The sequence below is a fragment of the Moschus berezovskii genome, chromosome 24 (assembly GCF_049115385.1).
Source record: "Moschus berezovskii isolate FMDL1 chromosome 24, NW_MosBer_1.0, whole genome shotgun sequence".
Classification (NCBI taxonomy): domain Eukaryota; kingdom Metazoa; phylum Chordata; class Mammalia; order Artiodactyla; family Moschidae; genus Moschus; species Moschus berezovskii.
In genome coordinates, this window is record NC_142483.1 from 8,639,103 (window position 1) to 8,666,458 (window position 27,356).

Sequence of the window (27,356 nt, forward strand, 5' to 3'; positions counted from 1 at the left end):
AATTCCATCACCTCCACTAGCTTTGTTCATAGTGATGATTCCTAAGGCCCACTTGACTTCACATCCAGGATGTCTGGCTCTAGGCGGTGATCACACCATCAAGGTTATCTGAGTCATGAAGATCTTTTTTGTATAGTTTTATGTATTCTTGCCACCTCTTCTTAGAATCTTCTGCTTCTGTTAGGTCCATACTGTTTCTGTCCTTCATTGTGCCCATCTTTGCATGAAGTGTTCCCTTGGTATCACTAATTTTCCTGAAGAGACCTCTAGCTTTCCCATTCTATTGTTTTCTCCTACATACTTTGGTTGGGATAAAGCCTCTTCTTCAGGAGCAAAAGAGGGCAACAGAGGATGAGATGGTTGGACAGCATCATCAACTCAACGGACATGAGTCTGAGCAAACCGGGGCATAGTGAAGAACAGGGAGGCCTGTCGAGCCACAGTCCAGGGGATCGCAATGAGTCAGACATGACTGAGTGGCTGAACAACAAGGATATAATACAATTCTACAAGACAACTTGTTTTTATTTTTTTTAATGTAGTTTTTTGAGGAAAAGAAAGAGTGCGAAAGAAAATCAGAAATGTTCTAAGAGGCTTAAGAGTCAGGCTTCCCCGGTGGCTCAGTGGTGAAGAATTCAACGCCAATGAGGGAAACATGGGTTCAATCCCTGGTCCATGAAGATCCCACATGCTGCAGAACAACTAAGCCCATGCATCACAACTACTGAGCCCGTGCGCTAGAGCCTGCAAGTCACAACCACAGAGCTGTGCACTGCAACTAGAGAGCAGCCCACACACAACAAAGACCCAGCAGAGCCAAATATTTAAAAATTGATTTAAAAAAGAAACTTAAGAGAGTCATGTGAACCAACTCTAGTGGATGAATACTGCTTAAAACAAAATATAAAAAATATTAGTGAGATTATCAGGGAAACAAACACTAAGTAGATAGTATTTAATAATATTGAAAAATTACTGATAATTTTCTTGGCTGTGATAATGGTACTGTTATCACGCATTCTTAAAATCTAATTTTTTTGGATCATGCCATGCAGAATGCAGGATCTTAATTCCTCAACCAGGGATTGAACCATGCCCTCTGCATTGGGAGTGCAAAGTCTTAACTACTGGACTGCCAAGAAAATCTCTAAAATCTAACTTTAGAAATAAATACACAGAAGTATTTACAGATGAAATTCTATAAAGCAGAAGATGCAGGAATAGAAATAGTTCACTGTATCAATATTAATCTTTCTTCTTTTATGCATAATTTATATTTTCCATAATAATAAAGCAAAATGGCTTGCCAAATAGTAATTTGATATCATGGCACATTAAAGCTTTTCTGAATCTACAGTATAAGTAAGCAAAAGTACATATATTAATATTAAGAAAAACCGAACAAAAGAAAACAGATAAATACAGTATAACCTTTACCTGAAAGATTTTATCTGACATATTTTTAAACTAGCAAGAGTATACTTTTTAAATTATGCAAAGATGCTCAAACCTGCCCAAAAGGGAAATGTAAATCAAACTAAAATTATAAAACCTTTTTCAAATCTATCACAAATTACTAGGATGAAAAGATGGAGGTAATACAAATAAATACAACTGCTGGTCAGTGAAAGGGGAAAAGGTACACTGGTTGGACAATATGTCAGTACAATTTTGTTTGAAGATTTGCCAATTGTTTGTATTATGCTTCGTGTTATTTCAACCTGAGTATCTTAATTTCTTATGATCCCATCTGAGTCAGAAGCAGAATCAAGATGACAAGCCACTAAGTGCCCAACTGGGTGGACAGTTATTAAGACATGCACTATCGGAACACAAGCGATCCACTCACTGCAAGAGTGTAAATCACAGGAGACAGGAGAAGGTATATACTGCAACTGGTTTATAACTGTACTTGAAAGAGGATAATTCTGCTACAATCTGAGAAGATTTGGAAAAATTATTACTCTTCATTCCTCTTAAAAAGTCTGTAACTCTATCCTTTACTTCTTTGTTGGCCCGATATTTAAGCCACAGATGATTTATTTTACATAGCCTTCTAAACCACCTGAAATCTTTTCAGATAAAAATATTTCACTGTACTGATACGAAGTCATTTCACTTTGAGACTCTGCCCTCAAAGGTCCAGGCTGGACTTGGGAGAAACAAGCTGAACAAGAAAACCAACAAAGGAAAGAGTTCCAACTGCGAATCTGGAGTGTGGACACAAACCATGTATGAGTACCCAAACATGCTGTCAATCCTGTTAACAAATCAGGGAATATTGTGGTAAGGGCACAACCAGAGCTGGAAAGAGAACTGAAAAACAGAAAGCTACCTCTGATGACAACAAACTCTCATGCTCATTTAATCAATCAAATAATATCTACTAAACACCCATTCATATATATAAAGTTCTAGCAAATAAGATATATGTCTGTATCTCTTTCCACTTACCATAAATAATTTATTTACTAATAAACTTGTCCTGATTATTGATGCAAATACTTACTGGCATTTCTCAGTCATAAAGTATTGGAATAGCTTACTTTTTATGTTAAAAGACACAAATTACATGAGTATTCTCCTGGAAAGATGCTAAGATTATAAATCATGGGCAGGCAGATGTGTGCCCATTTCTGGCAGCTTGCCACTCTGAGTCTTATGAGAATGTCTGATGATTATAAACCATACAATACAACTAAAACCACCAAACAACTTCAATACACTTTAGCACCCTCCTAGCCCCTAACCTCACTCCATCCTTGAAATAGAATCATCATCATTAAACACTCAGTAGAAGGCAATGGCAAGCCACTCCAGTACTCTTGCCTGGAGAATCCCATGGATGGAGGAGCCTGGTGGGCTGCAGTCCGTGGGGTCGCTGGGGGTCGGACACGACTGAGCGACTTCACTTTCACACATTGGAGAAGGAAATGGCAACCCACTCCAGTGTTCTTGCCTGGAGAATCCCAGGGATGGGGGAGCATGGTGGGCTTCTGTCTATGGGGTCACACAGAGTCGGACACGACTGAAGTGACTTAGCAGCAGCAGCAGCAACAGTCCTAACAGCTGAACTTCCACAGTGAGATGAAGAAAACCCCAGAGTTCAAGAAAGAAAAGGAGGAAAGCACCAAGACAGAGTGAGAAAGGAGAAGAGAAAGAGGAAAAGGAAAAGCAAAACTGTAGGAAAAACACCACCAGGAATTCCCATCCTAGTTCCATCACTGCCCTCCTGACCACCTGCACCCCTCTGAGCCAGACTCCTATGTTCTGCGGGGGGCAAGCTGGATGACTCTTACTTGGAAGGCCTGGTCCACAGAACACTTAAAACTGTTATCGTTCAGCACATTATAAGTTTATAATACACATTTATGCATTTCATAGTGAGCCTACATTCCGATTTGCTAATAATGTGCATCCATCTATTATCTACACGCAACCGTATATGAAAAATATCCTGCATAATAAATGTAACGATTGTTTGATATTTTTCTTGTTTGTCGGCACAAAAGTAAATTAGGGCCCTAGATAAAAGACAATGTACTTTGGATATTAATCATAATATGCTTATAGAATTCTGTAACACCATATCAAGGAGGAACAGGTTTAACATTGGAAAACTTACACACATCACAGGAAAACATGCAAATAAATACAAAAACTTACCATCCCTGTTCATTTTTGTATTTGTAAGCAGCCCCAAGAATGTGACACAAGGTGCCTCCAGCTTTGAAATCCATGAAACATTTTGCCTAAAAAATGATACAAGTTACACATGAGAAAAATAAAACTTCTGACAGTTACTCCTGTCTGAACTCTTAAGCTTTATAAGTATGTGCAAGCTCATTTGTGTCTGACTCCTTGCAATCCCATGGGCAGTAGCACGTTCCTCTGTTCATGGGATTTCCAAGGCAAGAATGCTGGAGTGGGTTGCTATTTCCTCCTAAAGGGGATCTTCCCAACCCAGGGATTGAACCTGCATCTCCTGTGTCTCCTGCATTAACAGGTGGATTCTTTACCACTGAGCCACCTGGGAAGTCTAAGTTTTATACAAACTCAAAGTTATAAACAACTCCTAATTCAGTAACTTCCTTACTTTTTTGGAACAAACTGAGGCACATAAAAATGTTAATTTTCTTTAAGTAAACAGTCTGTGAAAAAAAAGACTTACAAAATATACATCAAACTTCTTCAGCAGAAAACATTAATGGACAAATTAATGATACACTACTAACTCCACTGGTAAATTTAAAATTCAAATTGAAAAATTTAATAAAATTCAAAATTTAAAATGTATAATAAGAAATATCAAGCCAACTTCACTGATGAACATAGATGCAAAAATGCTCAACAAAATACTAACAAACCAAATCCAACAGTACATTAAGAAGATCATATACCCTGATCAAATTATCTCAGAAACACAAGGCTTTTTCAATATCCACAAATCAATCAACATGATACACAATAACAAACTGAAGAAATCATATTACCAGCCCAACATCCATTTATTAAAGAAAAAACTCTCCAGAAAGTGGGCACAAAGGGAACATATCTCAACATAATAAAGGCCATACATGACAAACCCACAGCTAAACCCATATCATACTCAATGGTAAAAAACTGAAAGTATTCCTTTAAACATCAGGAACATGACAAGGATACCACTGATATCAGTCTTCTTCAACATAGTGCTGAAAGTCCTAGACACAGCAGTCAGAAAAGAAAAAGAAATAAAAGGAATCCAAACTGGAAACGAAGAAATAAAACTATCTTCAGATGACATGACACTATACACAGAAAATCCTAAAGATGCTACCAGAGAACTACTAGAGCTCATCAATGAATTCAGCAAAGTTGCAGAATGCAAAATTAATATACAGAAATCTGTTGCCATTTCTATGCATTAACAACAAAAGATCAGAAAGAGAAATTAAGGAAACAACCCAACTTACCATCTTAACAAAAGAGTAAAATACCCAGGAATAAAACTATCTAAAGAGGCAAAAAATTTGTACTCTGAAACTGTGAGATGCTAATGGAAGAAACTGAAGATGACACCAGCAGATGATAAGATATACCATGTTCTCAGTATTGTCAAAACAACAATACTACCCAAGGCAATTGAGATTCAGTGAAATCCCTATCAAATTACCGATGATGTTTTTCAGAGAACTGGAACAAAAATTTTTACTTGTGGAAAAACAAAAGATGCTAAACAGCCAAAATGATCTTGAGAAAGAAGAACAGAGCTGAAGGGATCACAGTCCCTGACTTCAGATTATACTACGAAGCTACAGTAATTATAACAGTATAGTATTGGCACCAAAACAGACACACAGATCAACCAAACAGGACAGAAAGCCCAAAAGACAAACCGACGCATTTATGGTCAATTAATCTGTGACTGCAATAGTTTGGCCACCTCATGCAACGAGTTGACTCACTGGAAAAGACTCTGATGCTGGGAAAGGTTGGGGGCGGGAGGAGAAGGGGATGACAGAGAATGAGATGGCTGGATGGCATCACCGACTCTGTGGACATGAGTCTGAGTGAACTCCGGGAGTTGGTAATGGACAGGGAGGCCTGGCGTGCTGTGATTCATGGGGTCGCGGAGAGTCAGAGCGACTGAACTGAACTGAACAGAATCTGTGACAGAGGAGGAAAGAATATACAATGGGGAAAAGATAGTCTCTTTAATAAGTGGTGCTGGGAAAACTGGACAACTACACGTAAAAGAATAAAATTAGAACATTCTCTAACATCATATACAAAAATACACTGAGAATGGATTAAGGACTTAAATGTAACACCAGTTGTTATAAAACTCCTAGAGGAAAATATAGGCAGAACACCCTTTGACATAAATCACAGCAATACTTTTTTGGATCCATCTCCTAGAGTAATGGAAACAAAAATAGACAAATGGAAAAAAAAATAAACAAATGGGATCTAATTAAACTTAAAACATTTTGCACAGCAAAGAAAACCATAAACAAAATAAAAAGACAACCAACAGAGTGGGAGAAAATATTTACAAATGATCCAACTCAAACAAGGGATTAATTTCCAAAATAGACAAACAGCTTACACAGCTGTTTAAAAAACAACAAACCAACAATCCGATAAAAGAAAAAAATGGGCAGAAATCTAAATAGACATTTCTCCAAAAAAGACATACAGATGGGTGATAGGAAAATGAAAAGATTGCTAATTATTGTAAGAAATGCAAATCAAATCAAGGACTGATGCTGAAGCTAAAGCTCCAATATTTCGGCCACCTGATGCAAAGAGCTGGTTCACTAGAAAAGACCCAAATGCTGGGAAAGATTGAGCACAGGAGGAGATGGGGTTGACAGAGGATGAGATGGTTGAATTACATTACTGACTCAATGGACATGAGTTTGAGCAAACTCTGGGAGATAGTGAAGACAGAGAAGCCTGGTGTGCTGCAGTTCATGGGGTCACAAAGTGTGGGACACAACTTAGTGACTGAACAAAAACAAAACTACAATGAGGTATCACCTCAAGCTGGTTAGAATGGCCATCCTCAAAAAGGTTACAAAAAATAAATGCTGGAGAAGGTGTGGAGAGAAAGGAATCCTCCTATACTGTTGATGGAAATGTAAACTGGGGTAGCCACTATTGAAAATAGTAAGGAGGTTTCTTAAACTAAAACTACCATATGATCGAGCAATTCCACTCCTGGGCATATATTCAAAGAAAACCATAATTTGAAAAGACACATCACCCCAATGTTCACTGAAGCACTATTAACAATAGCCAGGACATGGAAGCAACCTAAATGTCAAACAACAGAGGGATGGATAAAGATGTGGTACATATACAGTGGAATATTACTCAGCTATAAAAAGGAATAAAATCATGCCATTTGAAGCAATATGGATAGACTCAGAAATGAGCATACTAAGTAAAACAAGTCAGACACTGAAAAACAAATATCATGATATCACTAATGTGTCAAATCTAAATTTTTAAAATGATATAAATGAACTTAAAAACAGATAACCAAAGAGGGCTTACTATAGCACAGGGAACTCTACTCAATATTCTCTAATAACCTATATCGGAAAAGACTCCAAAAAAGAATGGATATATGTATAACTGAGTCATTATGCTTTAAACCTGAGACTAACACAACACTGTACATCAACTCTACTTCAATACAATTTAAAAAAATAAAAACATAGATAAAAAAGCAGAATACAAAATCAACTAGTTTTTCGTGTTACAATTATGTTTGTGTTATGTAAACATATGTACTAAAAGCCTTGAAGGAATTATGGAATAACAAGAAATTTTACTTGTGGAGGTAAAAAAACACTTCTGTTTCAATTCATATCATGTTTGTCTGTGCAATATATTTTTAGCCTTACAAATCACTTTCCCCCCCCTAAATCTAATTTCTCAGCATTAGTTAGAATATACCCCATGTTGAGCCAGCTGTTTAACACCCAATATGACTTAGTGAAGTGACATGAAAGTCACTCAGTCATGTCCAACTCTTTGAGACTCCATGGACTAGGACCCACCAGGCTCTCCTCTGTCCTATGGATTTCCCAAGCAAGAAGTGGGTTCCCAATTTCTCCTCGAGGGGATCGTCTCAACCCAGGGATTGAACCCAGGTCTCCTGCACTGCAGACAGATTCTTTACCATGTTGAGCCACTAGAGAAGCCCTTAATATGACTTAGGAAGTTAGTAAATAAAAAGTTCCAGTTTGATTAAAAAAAACAACAACAACACAGCCCAAATAGTGAACTCTTACACCAGTACTATTCATTCAGGAAAAAAAACTTTTTAAGGTAAATAACTTACATGTTTCACTGAAACACTGTCTGCTTTACTGTCTCTCTCCTTCAGTTTTGTTTTACACCATTACACCTTATTGTATGAATCCCTTTCATTTGGGAAAAAGTTAAACACTATTTGGAAAGAAAAAAAAGTAAATCTGGTTCCTCTAGCACTATTTTTAAGTACAGCTTATGCCTAAGAATATTCTCTTTAAAATCTTTAAAATTCAGAAAAACTATAATGGATTAGTTCCCAAGAGTTAAATATTCCCCAAATAAACCCTCCTGTAAGCACTATTTTTTAAGACACGCATATAACCCTAATTAGGAACACCAATCTAATGCAAATCACCTTACATAAAATACTTCATATAATGCTACATGTAAATTTTATTATAAATGACTTCATACCTGATAAAATATAAACTATATGTATATTATAGTGTTTTACATGATAAAAACTAACCAGTTCCTGATTTGATCATTCTAAACTAGTTGATAATGTAAAAGAACAGGAAATAAACACTCAAGTATTTGGAGGAAAAGGAACATGGAATTTTCAGATGATTCAGAATATGCACAAACACGTAGAGAAAAACAGAGTGATAAAGCAAATGTGGCAAAATGCTAAAAACTGGGGATTCTAAACGAAGGGAAATGAAAGTTCTTTGCACTATTCTTGCAAATGTTTGCTGCTGCTGCTAAGTCACTTCAGTCGTGCGCAACTCTGTGCAACACCAGGGACGGCAGCCCACCAGGCTCCCCCGTCCCTGGGATTCTCCAGGCAAGAACACTAGAGTGGGTTGCCATTTCCTTCTCCAATGCATGAAAGTGAAAAGTGAAAGTGAAGTCACTCAGTCGAATCCAACTCTTAGCGACTCCATGGACTGCAGCCTATCAGGCTCCTCCGTCCATGGGATTTTCCAGGCAAGAGTACTGGAGTGGGGTGCCATTGCCTTCTCCGTGCAAATGTTTACTTTCAATTAATTTTAAGCTTATAAAAGTTACCCCCAAACCCTCAATCTGCCATAGTACAGAAAATAAAATATGCTTATCATTCAGCTGAATAGCTACCATTTGTAAAAAATGAGCAAATACCTTCAACATCTAAACATGTATTTATAAATTATATACAAGTATTTACTATAATGCTAACATACTATGTAACTTAAATCACACATTAAAAAGTAGGTATTTTAAAGAGTAACTAAAAAATAATTAAAACAGAAGGAATGCTCTTGCTCTACAAATGTGAATTCAACCAGCACCCAGTAACTCTCAAATGTCTTCCTCTAATTCAACCTTTTCTCTAAAACTCCAGATCTTATTTCCAACTACATACAGGATTTCAAAATCAGAGATGCCCTACAGGAGAGCCAACTTCAAACAGACTAAACTGAGTACCTTTCTCCAGAAACCTGCTTTTGCACTCTTGCTTTCACCTTAGTGCTAAAGGAACCTGCTCAGTGCAGTCATCCCAGGCAATTCTTTCTTATTTTAGCCCCACAACCCATCCTCCCACCAAAAACAAACAAACAAAAAAACCCCACAAAGTTCTACCCCCTCTATTTTAACTCCTTTCTATTCTGACTATAACTCACTTGGATTATGAGAGCAGCTTCTTCATGGAGAGAGATATTTTAAAGCCTCCACTCTCAAGGCTTCCCATTCATTCTTCACATCAAAGCCTGCAGGATTATTACAAAACCCAAAATTGATTAAGCCACCTCTACTCTCCCCCTTGCTCTGGTTCCCAACCACTTTCCAGAGAAAAGCCACACTTCTATCCTTTTATGACTGATTCTGACCCATCTCTCTGCCTACTGTTCTAACCCTGTTGAACTATCTGAAACCACATTAAAGTGCCAAAACTTTCTCAGGCCTTTAGGGTTTTACATATTGCTCTCATTGCTTGAAAATCGCATCATCCAGCATGTCGCTGAAGAACTCATACTCTACTTTCAGGACTCAGTTCAAATGTCCTTTCCCTGGGAAAACATTTCCTGAGACCAAAGGCTCTACTTATACGGCCCAAAGAAAGAGTGGAAGTAAGCCCCTTGAGGACAAACAATACACTGCATTACTCCTTGAATTCTCAGAACTTAGCACATACTCAAATGCTTAATATTTGTTGAACTCAAATCAGTGAGGGTAGGCAGTACCCTTTAATAAATGTTGTTGCATTAACCAGGTATCATATGGAAGAAGATAAAACTGGATCCACTGCTCACAATGAATACCAAGATAAATTCTAGATGGACAGGGAGTTACATGAAAAAACCCACACCATACAAATAATACAAGACTGTATGGCTGAAACCCTTTATCACCTATGAGTGGAGAAAGAATCCTAACATGATTTATAAAACCACATCCATTTATTTGACTTAATGAAAATAAATGTCTGGGTGGCAAGAATACCATAAGCGAAGCGGATAGATTTATTCCAACGTCAGTAAAATAATATTTTTTATTCCCATTTGTATCTGAGAGATCAGTGAGTTATTAAAACAAAAAGGTTAATGATGAAATAAGAACACAAAAACCAGAAGCTTTCGAGATTTAAATAAAAGTCTACCAATAATAAATTCAGTAGAGGCAACAAACAGCAGACTGTAAACTATAAAAACCCAAACCAGAGAATTGGAAGACAAAAATTACAGGAAAATATATGACAGGTAGTTCCCAGAAATCTAGTATTTGTACAATCAGAGTTCAGAAATATAAAGAAATACAGACAAGCAGAGAAGACTAATAGACCGAATGTTCCCAGAGGTAAAGAAACGTAACTGAGTCTTCAGATCACGACTTACGAGAACTAGAAATATTTATGAATTTTAAAGATCAATGTGAAAAAGGGAGAAATCAACAGGTAGTGTCAGATTTTTCTGTACAAAATCAAATGCTTAAGAAAGAACAAAACCTATAAATTTAAAAAAGAAGTAAAACATGACCAATTTCTACACCAAGTCCAACCTCGAGTCAAAATACCAACTTCAAGGGGAACAGAATCATATCCTCACATAAGCTCAGAAGAATCTCACAGACAAAAGAAATTCCACAAAACAGCATTCTGGCCACAAGAACTGAATCAGGAGATAAAAAAAGTAAAGACTTAGTAAAGACAATAAGGAAATTACAACATAGTAAAATGTTAACAGATAAGTCTAGGTAATAACTATTGTGATGTTTAATGCCAACGTTAAATGACTCCTGAAAGAGATGCTTCCTATAGTTTAAAAGTAGTAACACTCTACAGCAAAATTCTGTAGAGATTCCTCCTTTTCCCTACTCTATACAGTAGCAGCAGCAAAATAAAGAGCTGTAGGCTGCACTCAAGAGTACAGAAACAGAAGCTGTCCCAGTGTGAGCAGCTGATGTACTTACCGGGAGCTTGGTGAAGGCCGGGTTGGTAACATGCTTCCCAAAGGCATCTTCCTGGAACTGAAGAAGCTGTACCACCAGCCCAGCCAGTGTTTTATTGGTAGGAGCATCCGTGTGAACATACTGCAAGACAAAGACAGAGACTCAAAAACTGGGACAACTGTGCAGAAGACAATGTTATTAGCTTACTTCCTAGTACCTAAGCACTGGCCCGGTGGCAGATTTTTAAGTGTCTGAAACACTTGTATAAACAAATATTGGGGGCAGTGGACTGGATAAATAACACACCCTTTTAGGGAACAGATCTTAAGGATGAGATATACTATGTCCAAGAAACCAAGCCCAAATCATCTCATCCCCACCTGGATGGTAAGATCCCAGACCTCAAACTCGAGCCTGATATTATAAGGGAATGAGAACTATTGGCCACTGAATTTCGTATGTGGCCAGAGAACCGACTGTGTTAAAAGTTTTTCAAACTAATCCACAAACTCTTTGATGTTCCTCTCATCTAGAAGTGGGGAATCTATGCCCTCTTCTATTGAATCATACCATCCTTAGGGACTCACTGAAAACCAATCAGCATGCAAGAGAAGTGATGCTGTGTGACTTCTGAGGCTAAATCAAAAAAGATCAGACAGTTTTGCTTCCAAGTAGTTCTTTTGGAACACCCACCTTTAGAGCCCTGAACAGCAATAAAGTTGTCCAACCACCCTGACACCACCACACTGAGGAAGCCCAGGCTACCCAGAGAGGTCACACAGAGAAGCCCCAGCCGATGCCCCAAAAGACTGACAGTATAACCACCAGACACAGGAGTAAAGATTCCAGGTGATTCTGGTCCCCAACTGTCAAGTCACCCTCAATCATCAAAGCTCCCCAGTCAAGGGCCCAGACGCCACTGAGCAGAGACATGCCCATCCAAATTCCAGATACACGGGAACTCTTAAGCATAATAAAATGGTTGTTTTATGCCATTGAGTCTTGAGCACAATAAAATGGTTGTTCTTCATGCACTAAAAAAAAAAAGACATGTGCGGGCACTTAAAAATGGTTACGATAGTAAGCTTTACAAGCTTTTGGCCAAAATAAAAATCTTTTTAAACAAATGGACATGAAAAGTTATCCATGCTGAAGTACATAATGTCACAAAGGGCAAATCCATGGTAGACAGCAAGTGAACATCACAGCAAGGAAAGGTAGAGTACATGACAGGAAAAGCATAAATTCAGTTCAGTTCAGTCACTCAGTCATGTCCAACTCTTTGCGACCCCATGAATCACAGCACGCCAGGCCTCCCTGTCAATGAGTTCAATTAAATGCAGAAGTTTAATTTAGTATTAAGTATTCAATATCACTTTGAAAGGCCATCAATTTTTTTTTAAACCACCAGTTCTGAGCAGAAAAAAATACCTATACTTCCATTAAAAAAAACAAAACACTATTTCTCTTTCTGGAAAAACCTCTTTCCCAGTACCACCCCACATTTCAAAATTAACGTTTCTATTGCAGTAAATAATGTCTGATATCTATACAGCAAAATATCAGCTATATCACCTACTGTTAGTTACAATGCCTTCAGTTGACTGGTTCTCAATATGTGCTACTGCCAATCAAAGAAAGAGCATAATATAGTAACAAGAGAGCAAGCAATTCTTCTTAAAGCTTAGTATCCTCTTACATTTTTATCTGTTCAAGTATACTAGCTTTCCTCTCTACATGGAACAGCCAGCATAAGTTAAATTTTGCCAAACGTTGGTATTTTGTTGAATGCTTTGTTTTACATGAAACCCTCTAGACCAAAGGTTGGTAAAATCCAGCCCACCGCCTGTTTCTGTGTGGCCTACAAGCTAAGAATGGCTTAACATTTTTAAATGCTTGCGGGAAAAGTTTTAAGAATAATATTTCACAACACACAAATATTATATGAAATTCAAATGTCAGTGTCCATAAACAGTTTTATCAAAACACAGCACACTCATTCATTTGCACTTTGTCTATGGCTGCTTTCCTCCAACAGCAGAGTCGAGCAGTTGCCACTGAGATTGCATGGTCTGCAAAGCGTCAATATTTACTCTCTGGCCCTTTTATAGAAAAAGTCTGCCTATCCTTGTTCTAAACTACACCTTTTTATCCTTACAATTAGCTTCCTTTTATATCAAAGGTGTTCTGTAAAAACACATTTCCATAAGGCTATGAAGTGAAACGTGTGTCAGACATAAGCCAAAAACTAGAAACACGTTTCATACAATTAAGCACATAAGATATCAAATCTGTTAGTGTAAAATAATGGTTCTTAAGTTTTAGCCCCACTCCCAGTCAGGTCCAAGAATCTGCATTTGTAACAAGTTACCATTCGACAGTATGGGAATGGGCACTACACTTTAAGAACCACTGGGCTTTCAAAAAAAATCCACTTCAAATATTGTCATATGTCATGTATCTCAGTTAAAGAACATTTATTATAATCTGAAAGTTAAAAAACGAGGTAAGCAATTTTTAAATGTTAAAAACTACTTACAATTCCCCTTTCCTACAATACCAATTCCCACAAAAACCATCAAGTTTAATTTCTGAGGACTATTGTTCGACATAGTAAATCTTTACTGAGTTTCAATTTTGACAGTAATACTGAACGTAGTATAATCTTTAATAAAGAATAAACTCTTCAAGTGTAACCCACAGAACTGGCAAAGTATGTCGTACATACTCACAAGGTAACTTTACAATCTTTAATAAGTACAAGCTTCTCCAAGGGATCTTATAACGTACTGCAGGTTTTTCACATATGGTAAGGCAACATGAAAAATTAATACCAGCAGACAACTGAACAGTGTCAAATCCTAAAACTGAAAAAGGCACCATTTGGAGGAAGGTTGTTCAGCTAAAACCAAATCAACCCTTTAGGCAAAAATGAACTGTTAATGACCTATACACACAGCTTTGCATGTATTCTAAACTTCACAACTAACTACAGAAGGTTCATTTAACATACTGTCATTCAAAATGAGAGATTTCACGTGGACAACCCTACAGTTTCAGAATAAAGATAGCAGGTTCAAAGCTCAATCAAAATGATTACCTTAGGTGTATTAAAATCCAATTTTTAAGCTACAAAATATTTTTTAACTTTTTAGATACTTTCTCGAATCACAAAAATTACAAAACATGAAAATACACGTAAGAGATGACATTTTTAACTCATAAATTTGATATTTACATATTATGTAAACTATATTCATACCCTCTCAAAAAGCAGGGTATGACTATTATAAGATTTTAAAATCAACTTCTAAAAATTTCAGAGAGTAACATTCTATTTAATCAATCAGAGGAATCAGAAGATATAAGGCAAAAGTATCACTAGTATCTCAAATCTATATAATTCTATCTTCAAGGACTATCTCGTTTGATTCAAAACAGCCTACAGGAGTTACAAATGAACAAGTAAAACGTAGAAATCAAATGATCTGCTCAATGACATCAATTAGTGGCCAAGAGTACTGAACTCACATTTACCAACCCAACGTAATGCTCATTCTACTATCCCACGCTGACAGTTCAACTCCTCCCAAAAATCTCACCTAAACATAAAAAGATCCTAATAGTTTTCAAGATAATAAATCCTGATTAAAGGTTTTTTTTATCACCTTTATTAAAGGTGCTTATTAAAGGTGTTTTAAAAGGGGAAAATTTAATGATTATATAGACAACTTCAATCATAAAAATTTTATTTTTAATTAAAAAAAAATTCAACAGCATGTTGAGACAACAACAACAACAAATCTTTTAGTCTCAAAGTTTTGATTAAGAAAGTTAGGAAAATATGCTTAGAAAGCTGTATCAATAAATCTGCTTTTTATTCCCTGTGACATTAATAACATATTAAAAGTTTAACTTATCCCTAAACAATTCTATTGCAGCAGATGTCCCACATGAAAAAAATAACTGTCTTAACCTGTTAAATACTTTATGTAAAGGGCACGGAAATACCTTCCTCGGGCCATCTAGTCTGTTTTAGTGATCATCGTTAAATCTAAAGTATCTTTACTTAAATCATCCTGAAATCTTTAATATCAGGAGTAAGCCAAACTTTGGGAAGAAACTTACCTGGGAACTTAATGGCTTACAGACACACTTCACCTTCTCAAGGTTTTATCATCTGAAAACCACTCTGAACTATGGATAGAAAAATATCTTTCGGTGTTAAGGATGAACGATACACACCCAATAATATAAAGCAGGCAGCTTAGGTAGATAATCAGCTTCTGTACTGCTGTGGTGGACTGAAAATGCAACCTTGGGCAGTTTCCACTTCCCTAGTCACCTCCTCTAGACTCCTTTGGCAAGTAGCAGCTCATCCCAGTCAAGAAGTTATTTACTTTCTGTAATGCTAAGGCAAATGTATCAACAAAACCTAAATAAAGAAGTTTCTAGAGGTTTCTAGTCTAGTTAATCTGCTCATTCATGGAACGATTTACCGAGCACCTTCTATGGACATTCAGAAGACAAAAACAATACAAGGGAGCTCTCTTTTAATTTGAAATCACCTGGCTTTTACAGGCAAGTGCCTGTGTCTATCTTTTCCACAACATCGTGAGCTTCTCAAAGAGAGGGGGCTTCCCTGGTGGCTCAGAGGTTAAAACGTCTGCCTCCAATGCAGGAGACCCGGGTTCGATCCCTGGGTCAGGAAGATCCCCTGGAGAAGGAAACGGTAATCCACTCCAGTATTCTTGCCTGGAGAATCCCATGGACGGAGAAGCCTGGTAGGCTACAGCCCACGGGGTCGCATAGAGTCGGACACGACTGAGCGACGGAACGAATAGCAAAAAGAAAAAAGGGGTGGAGGGAGCGGTTGGAGCTGGAGCCAGGTGGACCTTCTCTGAATCCCAAATTTGTAACTCCTAACTGTAATTCTTAGAGAAGCTACTTCAACCTGAAGTCTCAGGTTTCTCTCATGGGGAAAATGAAGTAAATAATATCCATCATACAGGACCACTGTGAGGATTTAAGCGAGTTATGTCTTAAATGCCCGGATAAAGTGGATGCTCAAGTTGTCCTCATAGTGCATGCATAAACCCATCAATAAAAATGCTACTATCAGTGTCATGTTTATTTCATCTGAGATTTATTAATTTAAAAATACAGTATTAAATGCAACACAAAAGTTAAAACCCATCAATGTGTACACCAAGGAGAGATATAGTGTGTAAGGAAGAAGCAAAGAACGCTCTTGTAAATACTTTTTACCACATCAACACCACTCTCAGAGGCTGACAGGATTCTATCAGGTCCAAGGATACGCAATTCTGAATCTGAACAGACCTAAGAAATACATTCCAGTTTTATGAAACACTGAGAGGTCAAACATAACTTTAACTCTGTCTTCAGGGCCTCAGGGACACGGAGCCAGCATTAGCATACTGGCTTCAACCCTCTGGGACAAATCTTGCAATCAGGCTCACAGCCACTTCCTCATCCAACCAAATCCAGCTCTGAAAGACTGCTGCTGCTGCTGCTGCTAAGTCACTTCAGTCGTGTCCAACTCTGTGTGACCCCATAGACGGAAGCCCACCAGGCTCCCCCTTCCCTGGGATTCTGAAAGACTATCCAACCCAAAAGTTGCCCTCTGAAAACTGGGCAAAAAGAGATGCAGTCTGGAAAGGTAGGGAAATAACTATCACTGTACTTCCTTTTTTCTATTCCATTCCTTGCTATCCAAAGGAATATTCCTCCTAAGTATCTTTGTTAACTACACTGATAGTGTAATACAATATTATATTTCAATTTTACCTCGTTAAAACTGGCGTAAAAAATCCAGCCTGGGGCTTCGCTGGTGGTCTAGTGGTTAAGAATCAGCCTTGCAACACTGGGACATCAGTTCAATCCCTAGTCCGGGAAGATCCCACGTGCTGTGGGGCAACCAGGCCCCTATGCCACAACAACTGAGCCTGTGCTCTGGAGCCCATATGCAGCAACTACTGAAGCCCTGAGCACCCAAGAGCCTATACTCCATAACACAAGAAGCCACTGCAATGAGAAGCCCATATGAAGAGTAGCCCCTGTTCTTTGAAGCGACAGAAAGTCTGTGCAGCAACAAACACCCAGTACAGCCAAAAAATTAACTAAAAAAAAAAAAAATCCAGCCTAAGAGGAAAACCACATTGAGGTATATTAAGACCCAAAACACTGCCTCAAGAGCACGTGATAAACAATAATTTCATAATATAAACATATTCAATTCCCTTAGCTACTACCATAAGCCCTATTGTTTACACAAAAAAAGTGACCAATTTACCAATGTACAAGGGAAAACAATATTGTCTACTTACATATAAATGAGAAAAATCTACAATCTCAAATGCGACTCCAAAATTCCTGGCGGAATAAAGTCAAAGCAACAAAAAATATATTGCAAATAAGAATATATGTCGCCTTTCACTTTCTAAAAACTGGTATGTGTGTGTTGTGTGCTTAGTCACTCAGTCGTGTCTGACTCTGTGACCCCATGGACTGTAGCCCGCCAGGCTCCTCTGTCCATGTGGATTCTCCAGGCAAGAATACTGGAATGGGTTGCTATGCCCTCCTCCAGGGCATCTTCCCAACCCAGGTCACCCACACTGCAGGGGGATTCTTCACTATCTGAGCCACCAGGGAAGCCCAAAACTTGAGATAAGAAAGGTGATTTCTGAAAGTACCACAGTGGAATATCAGAAGAACCCAAGACCCCTGCCCATGCCTAACAACGTCCAAAAGCTGATGAGTTTCACTGCAGTGTACACCCGAAACCTAAAGTAGGTTTCTTGACTACTTTATCTTTTCATTCATTTAACAAATATTTACTACTCAGGGTCAGGCAATGAGGATCAAAAATGTTTCAGGACACACTGTACAGAACAGGCCAAACAACGTCCTAGCTCCAGGGCAATGGTCCACAACGGAGGAAGTAGAGAACTGTGAAGGGTGGTCAGGAAATTCTGGGACACAGAAAGTAAATTTTTTTTTTTTTGGAAGTCGGTTTCTTTACACTTTCTAAGGGGGTCAATCATTCCTACATAAGTTATATAAAGGGGAAGATAAAGAAGTTGTTATAAACAATGGGACTAAGTCACAACTTTCAGTACCAATGACTCAGTCCAACTAACACTCGAAAGGCAGGACAAGCAGGTAAACTAAAATAATCCCAAAAAACGGTATGAAGAAAACAAAGGCGATATAAAGTGGGGTGGTCTAACACGAACGGGGTTCTCAGGGAAGGCCTCACATTAGCTACAAGTCAACATTAACTCTTGCACTCCCACTATACATAAGCAGCGGAAACTGTGAAGTAAAAGCCGTCGTTTTTTTAATATTAGTGAGTTCGCAAGAACACTGTGATTGATCCATTATATCAACCTGCGGTTACCGACGTCCGAGTACAGCGGTCCACAGTCCTTCTTTAGCATATCAACTACATATTTAAGAAAACCTTGGCTACCTCACTGGACTTTAAAGACTAGCCTGTTAAACAAAACTTGCCGCGGCTCTCACAGCTCGGCTCAGACAGTTTTAATAACCACTGTTCACACACCTAAACCGGCTAACAAAGAGGAAGAGTCACACCCTCCGGGTCACGGAGCCCGACCCGCTCCCTCACGAGCGCGGGCAGGCGCTCGCCCGGCGTGCCTGGGCTCCCAGGAGCGGCGCCCGGGGGCCGGCGGAGCCCGGGCGCCCGGGCGCCGAGAGCTCGCGGCGGGGGCGTGGCGCGCCCGGCGCCGCCTTTGTTGTCCCTCGTGGCGCGCGGGGGGAGGGGCGGCCCGAGGCCCGCGAGGCCAGCAGCCGCCCCCGGGCCCCGTCGCGTGGGCTCCCCGGCCCCGACGGGCGCGCGGACCCACCTTCTTGTAGTGCTTGCCCAGCCAGACCCGCACCGAATCCAGCTGGGACACCGTCTCCGGGCTCTCCCAAAACTTGCTCGCCGGGCCCCCGTCCTTCCGCCGATAAACGGCCAGGCCCGTGGCCGCCGCCGCGACCCCTGCGCCCGCGGCGCCAGCCGTCGTCGCCAGGCCGCCGCCGCCCGCCGCCGCGGCCATAGTCGCCGTCCGTCGTCCCCACCGCCCGGCCCGCCCCGGCCCTCGCGGCGTGTCCCTTTCGCACCCGCGCGCGCGCGCGCGCGCAGCCGCCACCGCCGCCTCCCGGCCCCGCCCAGCCAACCCTCTTCCGGCGCGGAAGCCTGGCCCCGCCTCTTCTCGGGACCTGCGCCCTAACCGACGAGGGCGCGCGCGCACGCATGCGCAGCACTCGAGCCGGGCAGGCCTAGGAAGAGCCTTTCAACCCGCCTCTTCCGGCTGCTCCGCGGACCGCTCACCCGCGCCGCCTCACCGCTTGGGCTTCGGCGCGTGTGGCTGTTCCCCGGTACCTGCGTTGAATCGTTATGTAGTCTACAGCTACACGGTGGTTCTGTGTCACCGTCTGCCACCGCCGGGGAGAAAGGAGCCGGTGTGAGATGTTCCGAGAGGAGAGCTCGTTTCGAGTGTCGCGTGCCAGCAGGGGAACCCACACGCCGGGTGGGAATCTGCGCCTGTCCCCGCTTGCCCTCAGACCTTCTGCACGTAGTGACCCTGTCGTCCTTTGTAAACATCCATCTGGAACCCACACCTTCGGCTTCACACACCTTCCTCCCCGCTTATGGCTCAGCCACACCGGCTCATTCCTGCCTTGGGGCGCTTGCAGCAGCCCGCGACCTGGACCCCTCTTCTGATTGTCACTTGTGAAGTGAAAGTCGCTCAGTCGTGTCCGACTCTTTGCGACCCCATGGACTATTCCAGGGAATTCTCCAGCCAGAATACTGGAGTGGGTAGCCTTTCCCTTCTCCCGGGGATCTTCGCAACCCAGAGATCGAACCTAGGTCTCCCGCATTGCGGGTGGATTCTTTACCAGCTGAGCCACAAGGGAAGCCCAAGAATGCTGGAGTGGGTAGCCTATCCCATCTTCAGCGGATCTTCCCGACCCAGGAATCAGACTGGGGTCTCCTGCATTGCAGGCTATTCTTTACCAACTGAGCATGACGTTTTCAAAATCATAGCTTAAAGGTACTTCAGAAAAGTAATCCCTCCTGACCTTGCAATCTTGAACAATCATACTCGCTGGACATTGTCGGGTAGGACTCACTATGACTTGGTATTTTTATTTTCTTACTTTCCACATAAATTACATGAGAGCCTAGTCTTGCTCACGAGTGTACCCTCAGTGCTGAGAAGGCCTGTCACCCAACAGATGTTCAATAAATATTTGATGAGTGAATGAATGACTTATAGGGAGGCAGAAGAGTTTTAAATTATTAACGAAGTGTGATTGGCCATTATGGAGTTTTGAACATAATGCTCTCTGACCCCAGAACAGAAAATAACAAGCTGTTTGTGAGTTTTTCTGACCAGCCTTTAAAGAAAAACAGAATATGATCAGGGAGGAAGGGAGATTGCAAACACGTGAGGGAAAAAAAAAAACTGAACAAAGGTTTTAAAGTGTGAAAGCATGCTTGGTGAAACTCCTTAAGCCCACGGACTGGAAGCAAAGATGTTACTTGGGGTGGCAGTGAATTTTGAATATCCTGGAAAACCCGGAGAAGGCAATGGCAAGCCACTCCAGTACTCTTGCCTAGAAAATCCCATGGATGGAGGCGCCTGGTAGGCTGCAGTCCATGGGGTCACTAAGGGTCGGACACGACTGAGCGACTTCACTTTTTCACTTTCACACATTGGAGAAGGAAATGGCAACCCACTCCAGTGTTCTTGCCTGGAGAATCCCAGGGACGGGGGAGCCTGGTGGGCTTCCGTCTGTGGGGTCACACAGAGTCGGACACGACTTAAGTGACTTAGCAGCAGCAGCAGCAACTGGAAAACCAGCTTGAAGACAGAATGACATGACCAGATTTATAGATTAGAAAGTAGCTACTGCAGTAGTGTGAATGATAGAATAGAGAAAGAAAGCCTGGAGAAAAATGCATGCACAAAAGAAAAAATAAATTGGACTTCATCCAAATTAAAATCTTTCGCGCTTCAAAATATACTGACAAGAAAATGAAAACACCCACTGAATGAGAAAAAACACTCGCAAATTATAAACCTGATGAGACATTCAGAGATAGGGAAAAAAACCTCTTACAACGTGATAATGAAAAACGGCAAGATCCAATTTGACAGATTAATAATCAAATGGAATAAACTTAGTACATGCAACATTATGGATGAATCTCCAGGTATTATACTGAGTTAAATAAATCTTACCTGAAAGGATATATACAGGATGATTCAATATATATGAAGTTATAGAACAGGCTAAACTTCAAAGTAGTTTTCCCTCTGGGAAAATAGAGGGGAAGGAGGGACATGAGGGCATTTCCTGTGGGTGATAATGATTTGAAATAGATTTGCATTACACAGATGTATGCACACCAGTTGTGGAATGGTAAAGAAAATTTATGCATTTTACTATAAATTTCCCCTCAGAAGAAAAGAACACTAAAGAAATACTGAACTCTTGTTCAAAATATGCATGCTAAAGTGTTCAGCGATGAACTATATCTTTCACGTAGTTCTCAAAGCTGCATGCTAAATTCACACAGTGATCTATCAAAAAGTATTTTTATTGATCAATAGGTGAAGAGTTGATTAGGTTTCTTCAGTTTTGAAGAAAAAAGAATTTTGAAAAGAACTGGAATTTGCATAATGGTTTGCCAGTTTAGCCGCCTCAGTTTCTGGGAAGTATACGAAAAGCCTTCTCTAAAATGTATCAGAGTATGGTTTAGCAAATATTTTCTCTTTTTAAAAAATTTTTATTTCCATTTTCTCTGTTTTTCAAACCCTTGTGTTGAGGGCTGACTTTCAATAGATCGCAGCAAGGGAGCTGCTCTGCTGCTTACAAAACCCCAGCCCAGAAGCAGGTCATCTATGAATGGTTTAGCACCAGGTTCCCACGAACAAACATGAGGTGCGTGACGGGTGAGGGGGTGGCAGCCTTTCAGGTTTAGCAAATATTTTCTATAAAGGGTCAGATAACATATTTTAGGCTTGTGGGCCATATGTTCTTTGTGACAACTACTGAGCCCTACCCTTGTACCACAAAAGCCGCTATAGGCAATACATAAATGAGTGAGCATGGCTGTATTCTAACAAAATTTTATTCACAAAAACATGTGGTAGACGAGTTTTTGTTTGGGTTGATGAAAAAGTTTGGGAGATGGACGGTAGTGATGACTGTACAACACTGTGGTTGTACTTAATGTCACTGAAATGTGTACCTAAACATGGATAAAATGGGAAATTTTATTATATATTTACCAGCAAAAAAAAATTTTTTTAAAGCACAGTGGCAAGCCGGATTGAGTCTCTGCCGTATTTTGTTAAAGACTTTTGACAAAGACTAACATACATGTTACCTTTAGCTTAGAAGCATCTCCGTTAAATCAATTTACTCAGATCTGCTTGAGAATATTACAGTATTTCTTGATTCATTGAACTTTTATTTTACCAGAGGATTAGGTATATTGGTATATTAGGTATACCATCTAGACCTTACAGCCACAAATTTAGCTCAGGTAATTTATGGAAAATGTCTGTCATATTACCTAATTGACAAAGTCAGTCTTATTGTCAACTCAGTTGGAAAAAAAATTGTTTTGTCAGAGAAAATTTTACTTCATTTTTCAATTCAAATAAATGTGTTAATATTTAAGTCAAGAAATAATACAAAAGCTCTGAGGAATAGATTATGTAACATTTTATTAGATGGTTATTAAAAGCAGTCTGGTCAAAACTGAAATGATTATTTTAAAAACCTTCCAACAGAAACAAAGAAACTAAGAAAAGAGAGTTTAAAAAAAAACCTCCCAACAAAGAAAAGCCTAGATATTTTGATGGCTTCAGTGGCAAATTCTACCAAACATTTAAAGAACTAATATTAACCCTTCTCAAACTTTCCCCAAAAAACTGAAGGGAAGGAACACCTCTAGAATCATTCTATGAGTCTATCATTAACTTAATCCCCAAAACAGATAAGGTTACTACAATAAATATCACTTATGAACACTGATGAAAAAATCCTAAACTAAATACTGGCAAACCAAATTCAGCAGTATATTACAAGGATTATACACCAAGGGAGATTTATTACTGGAATGCAAGGTGGTTCAGCATACAGAAATCAATGTAATACACCACATTAAGAAAATAAAGGGAAAAAAACACATGATCATCTCTATAGCTACAGAAAAATCATTTGACATAATTGAACACATTTTCATGATTAAAAAAATGCACACACTCAACAAACTAGAAATAGAAGGAAACTATCTCAGTATTAAATATAATAAAAGCCATATAAGAGAAACCTACAGTGAATATCATACTCAATGGTGAATGAACACTTTCTTGTAAGATCAAGAGAAAGAAAGAGATGCCTGGTTTCACCACTTGTATTCAACACAGTACTGGAAGTTCTAGTCAGAATGATTAGTCAAGGAAAAGAAAAAGCATCCAAATTTAAGAAAGAAATGATATCTCTGTTTGCAGGTGATATGACTGTATACATAGAAAACCCTAAAGATTCTATTTGAAAAGAATTTGACTAATACATGATTTCATCAAAGTAGCAGGATATAAAGTCAACACACAAAAAATCAGTGACATTTCTATATATGAATAATGAGCAATCTAAAAAGGAAATTACAACAATTTCATTTACAATAGAACCAAAAACAATAAAACACTTAGGAATTAACCAAGCAGGTAAAATAATTATACCATGAAAACTCTAAAACACTGCTGAGAGAAATTAAAGAAAACACAAATACATGGAAACATATCCCTTGTTCATAGATGGAAGACTGAATAATTTTAAAATATCAGCACTACCCAAAGAAATCTACAGATTCAAAACAAGCTCTACTAAAATCCCAGGGATGTTTTTTGAAGGAAAATAAAAACCTATATAAACATAATGTTATCAATAGAATGTAAAATAAAAAAGAAAAATAAAACCAAAAATTGTTGGAAAAAAAGACCAAAGTTGGAGAAATCAACTTCCTGAATTCAAAACTAATCAAAGCGCTAAGACAGACATATAGATCAATGGAAAGAATAGAGAGCGCAGGAACAAACTCTTCATGTACAGTCAAGTGATCTTTTGGTAAGGGTGCCAAGACCATTCAATGGGGAAAGGGCAATCTTTTCAACAACTGGGACTGGTTAAACCAGATTAACTACATGCAAAAGAATGAAGTTGGACCCTTACCTCATACTATATACAAAAATTAATTCACAATGGATCAAAAACCTCAGTGTCAGAAATAAAACTATAAAATTACTAGGAGAAAACACAGGGTAAAAACTTCATGGATTTGACAATGATTTCTTAGATATGACACCAAAGGCAATGATTTCTTGACTGTGACATCAGAGGGACAGGCAACAAAAGAAAAAGACAAATTGGACTTAAAAATTTTTAAATCCTGCATCAAAAGAATATCAACAGAGGAAAAAGGTGACCCGTACAGTGGGAGAAATCCCATAGACAGAGGAACCTGGTGGGCTACAGTCCATAGGGTCACAAAGAAACAGACACAACTGACGTGACTTAGCACACATGCGTAATAAAGGATTTTTATCCAGGATATATAGTGGACTCCTAAAACTCAACAACAAATTCAAAAATTGACAAAGGAAATGATCAGATAGTCCTCCAAGGAAAATATACAAATGGATAATAAGCACATGAAAAGATTTTCAACATCTTTAGACATTAGAGAAATGAAAATCAAACATATAATGATGTACTACCTCATATCCATTAAGATGGCCACTATTAAAAATAATAAGTATTGAGAAGGATGAGGAGAAACTGGAACCCTTGTGTACTGTTGGTCAGCATGTAAAACATTACACTCACTATGGGAAACAGTATGATGATTCCTCAAAAAATTAAGAACAGAATTACCATATGATCCAACAATACTACTTCCAGGTATACACCCACAAGAATTGAAAGCAAGGTCTTGAAGAAATATTTGTACAACCACATACACAATAGCATGATTCACAGTAGCCAAAAAAAAAAAAGTGATACATACAATGGAATATTGTTGAGTTTAGGAAAATGATCCTGATATATGCTGCAACATGGATGAACTCTGAGGATATCACACTAAATGAAATACAACGGTCACAAAAAGATTATGTGTGACTCTGCTTATGTGAGGTACTTAGAGTCGTTAAAATCACAAAGACAAACAGCAGAGTGGCCATTGCTGGGGATTAGGGAGAGGGAAAATGGGGGGTTACTGTTTAATGAGTACAGAGTCCCAATTTTATGAGATGAAAAGGGATATGGAGACAGATGGGGTAATGGCTGTATAACATAATGAATGTAATTAGGATCACTGAACTGTACACTTAAAAATGGTTAAGATGCCTAAGGGAAATAAGTCTGACAGAGAAAGATACCACATGATGGCCCCTTACATGTGGAGTCTAAAAGACAAAAATAAATACAGGCTTAAAGACAGGAGAGACAGGTAGTTGCTAAAGGTGGAGGGTGGGGGATTGGAGAAATAGATGAAGAGGGTCAAAAGGCACACACATTGAGTTTTAAAGTAAGTTATGGTCCCCTCCGAGAAGGCAGTGGAGGCAGACTATACAGTTATGGCCAAGATTAAGGCTCGAGACCTTCGCGGCAAGAAGAAGGAGGAGCTGCTGAAGCAGCTGGAGGACCTGAAGGTGGAGCTGTCCCAGCTGCGCGTGGCCAAAGTGACAGGCGGCGCGGCTTCCAAACTCTCCAAGATCCGAGTGGTTCGTAAATCCATTGCCCGTGTACTGACCGTCATTAATCAGACTCAGAAAGAGAACCTCAGGAAATTCTATAAGGGCAAGAAATACAAGCCCCTGGATCTGCGGCCCAAGAAAACACGTGCCATGCGCCGCCGGCTCAACAAGCATGAAGAGAACCTGAAGACCAAGAAGCAGCAGCGGAAGGAGCGGCTATACCCCATCCGGAAGTACGCAGTCAAAGCCTGAGCATCCAGCTGTCAATAAAACAGACAGACCAAAAAAATAAATAAATAAAATAAAAAAAATAAAATAAGTTATGGGGATGTAATGTACAGCATTGTGACTATACTTAATAATACCGTATTATATTTGAAAGTTGCTAAGATAGTAGATCTTCAGTTCAGTTGCTCAGTGGTGTTTGCAACCCCATGGACTGCAGCACGCCAGGCTTCCCTGTCCATTGCCAACTCCCAAAGCTTACTCAAACTCATGTCCATTGAGTCGGTGATAGTAGACCTTAAAAGTTCTCAAATCGCAAAAAAAAAAAAAAAAAAAGTTCTCAAATCAAGGGACTTCCCTGGTGGTCCAGTGGCTAAGAAAAGACTTCATATTCCCTATGTAGGTGTCCCGGGTTCAATCCCTGGTCAGGGAACTAGATCCCACATGCTGCAACTAAAGATCTTGCATACTGCAACTAAGAGTTTACATGCTGCCATGAAGACTGAAGGTCCTATGTGCCACAACTAAGACCTGTGCAGCCAAAATAAATAATAAGTATTTTCTTAAAAAGTTCTTATAACAAGAAAAAATTTTATAGCTGTGTAAATGATCAATATTAATTGTTGTGATCACTTTGCAATGCATACAAATACTGAATCATGTTGTACACTTGAAATTAATATGTCAATTATATCTCAATTTAAAAAATAAAAAGGGTTTTAAAATAAAAATCGATGGTCCAGTAGTTAAGAATCTGCCTTGTGATGCAGGGGACATGGGTTCAATCCTTGGTCCGGAAGATTCCATGGGCCAGGGAGCAACTAAGCTTATGTGCCACAACTACTGAATCCATGCACTCCAACTACTGAAGCCCATAAGCCTAGAGCCCATGCTTCACAACAAGAGAAGCCAACACAATGAGAAGCCCAAGCACCACAACTACAGAGTAGCCCCTGCTTGCAGGAACTAGAGAAAGCCTGCGTGCAACAATGAACACCCACCACAGCCAAAAAAAAAAAAGAATGGACTGATGCAAAATCAACCTTGTTAAAAAAAATAAAAATTACAAAAATTATTAACATGGCAAATTTTATGTGTATTTTATCACAATTAAAAATTTGGAAAAAAAGAGAGAACAGACTG

At 39.3% G+C, this 27,356-nt stretch overlaps 1 protein-coding gene and 1 pseudogene across 2 annotated transcripts in view; one reads left to right on the plus strand and one right to left on the minus strand.

Annotated features, from left to right (window-relative positions):
- SMARCC1 (SWI/SNF related BAF chromatin remodeling complex subunit C1) overlaps positions 1-19,345 on the minus strand; it is a 129,267-nt gene extending 109,922 nt beyond the window's left edge. The window contains exons 1-3 of one of the 2 annotated variants that reach the window (XM_055413703.2): positions 19,071-19,345; positions 11,200-11,319; positions 3,667-3,752 (exon numbers count right to left, since the gene is read on the minus strand). In XM_055413703.2, the coding sequence (XP_055269678.1) occupies positions 3,667-3,752; positions 11,200-11,319; positions 19,071-19,265 (401 nt within the window). In that variant the 5' untranslated portion in view covers positions 19,266-19,345. The remainder of the gene's footprint in view (positions 1-3,666; positions 3,753-11,199; positions 11,320-19,070) is intronic. The other variant, XM_055413702.2, reaches the window with a different exon arrangement.
- Positions 19,346-25,816: 6,471 nt separating this feature from the next.
- On the plus strand, positions 25,817-26,271 carry LOC129547586 (large ribosomal subunit protein uL29 pseudogene; annotated as a pseudogene).
- Positions 26,272-27,356: the final 1,085 nt, after the last annotated feature.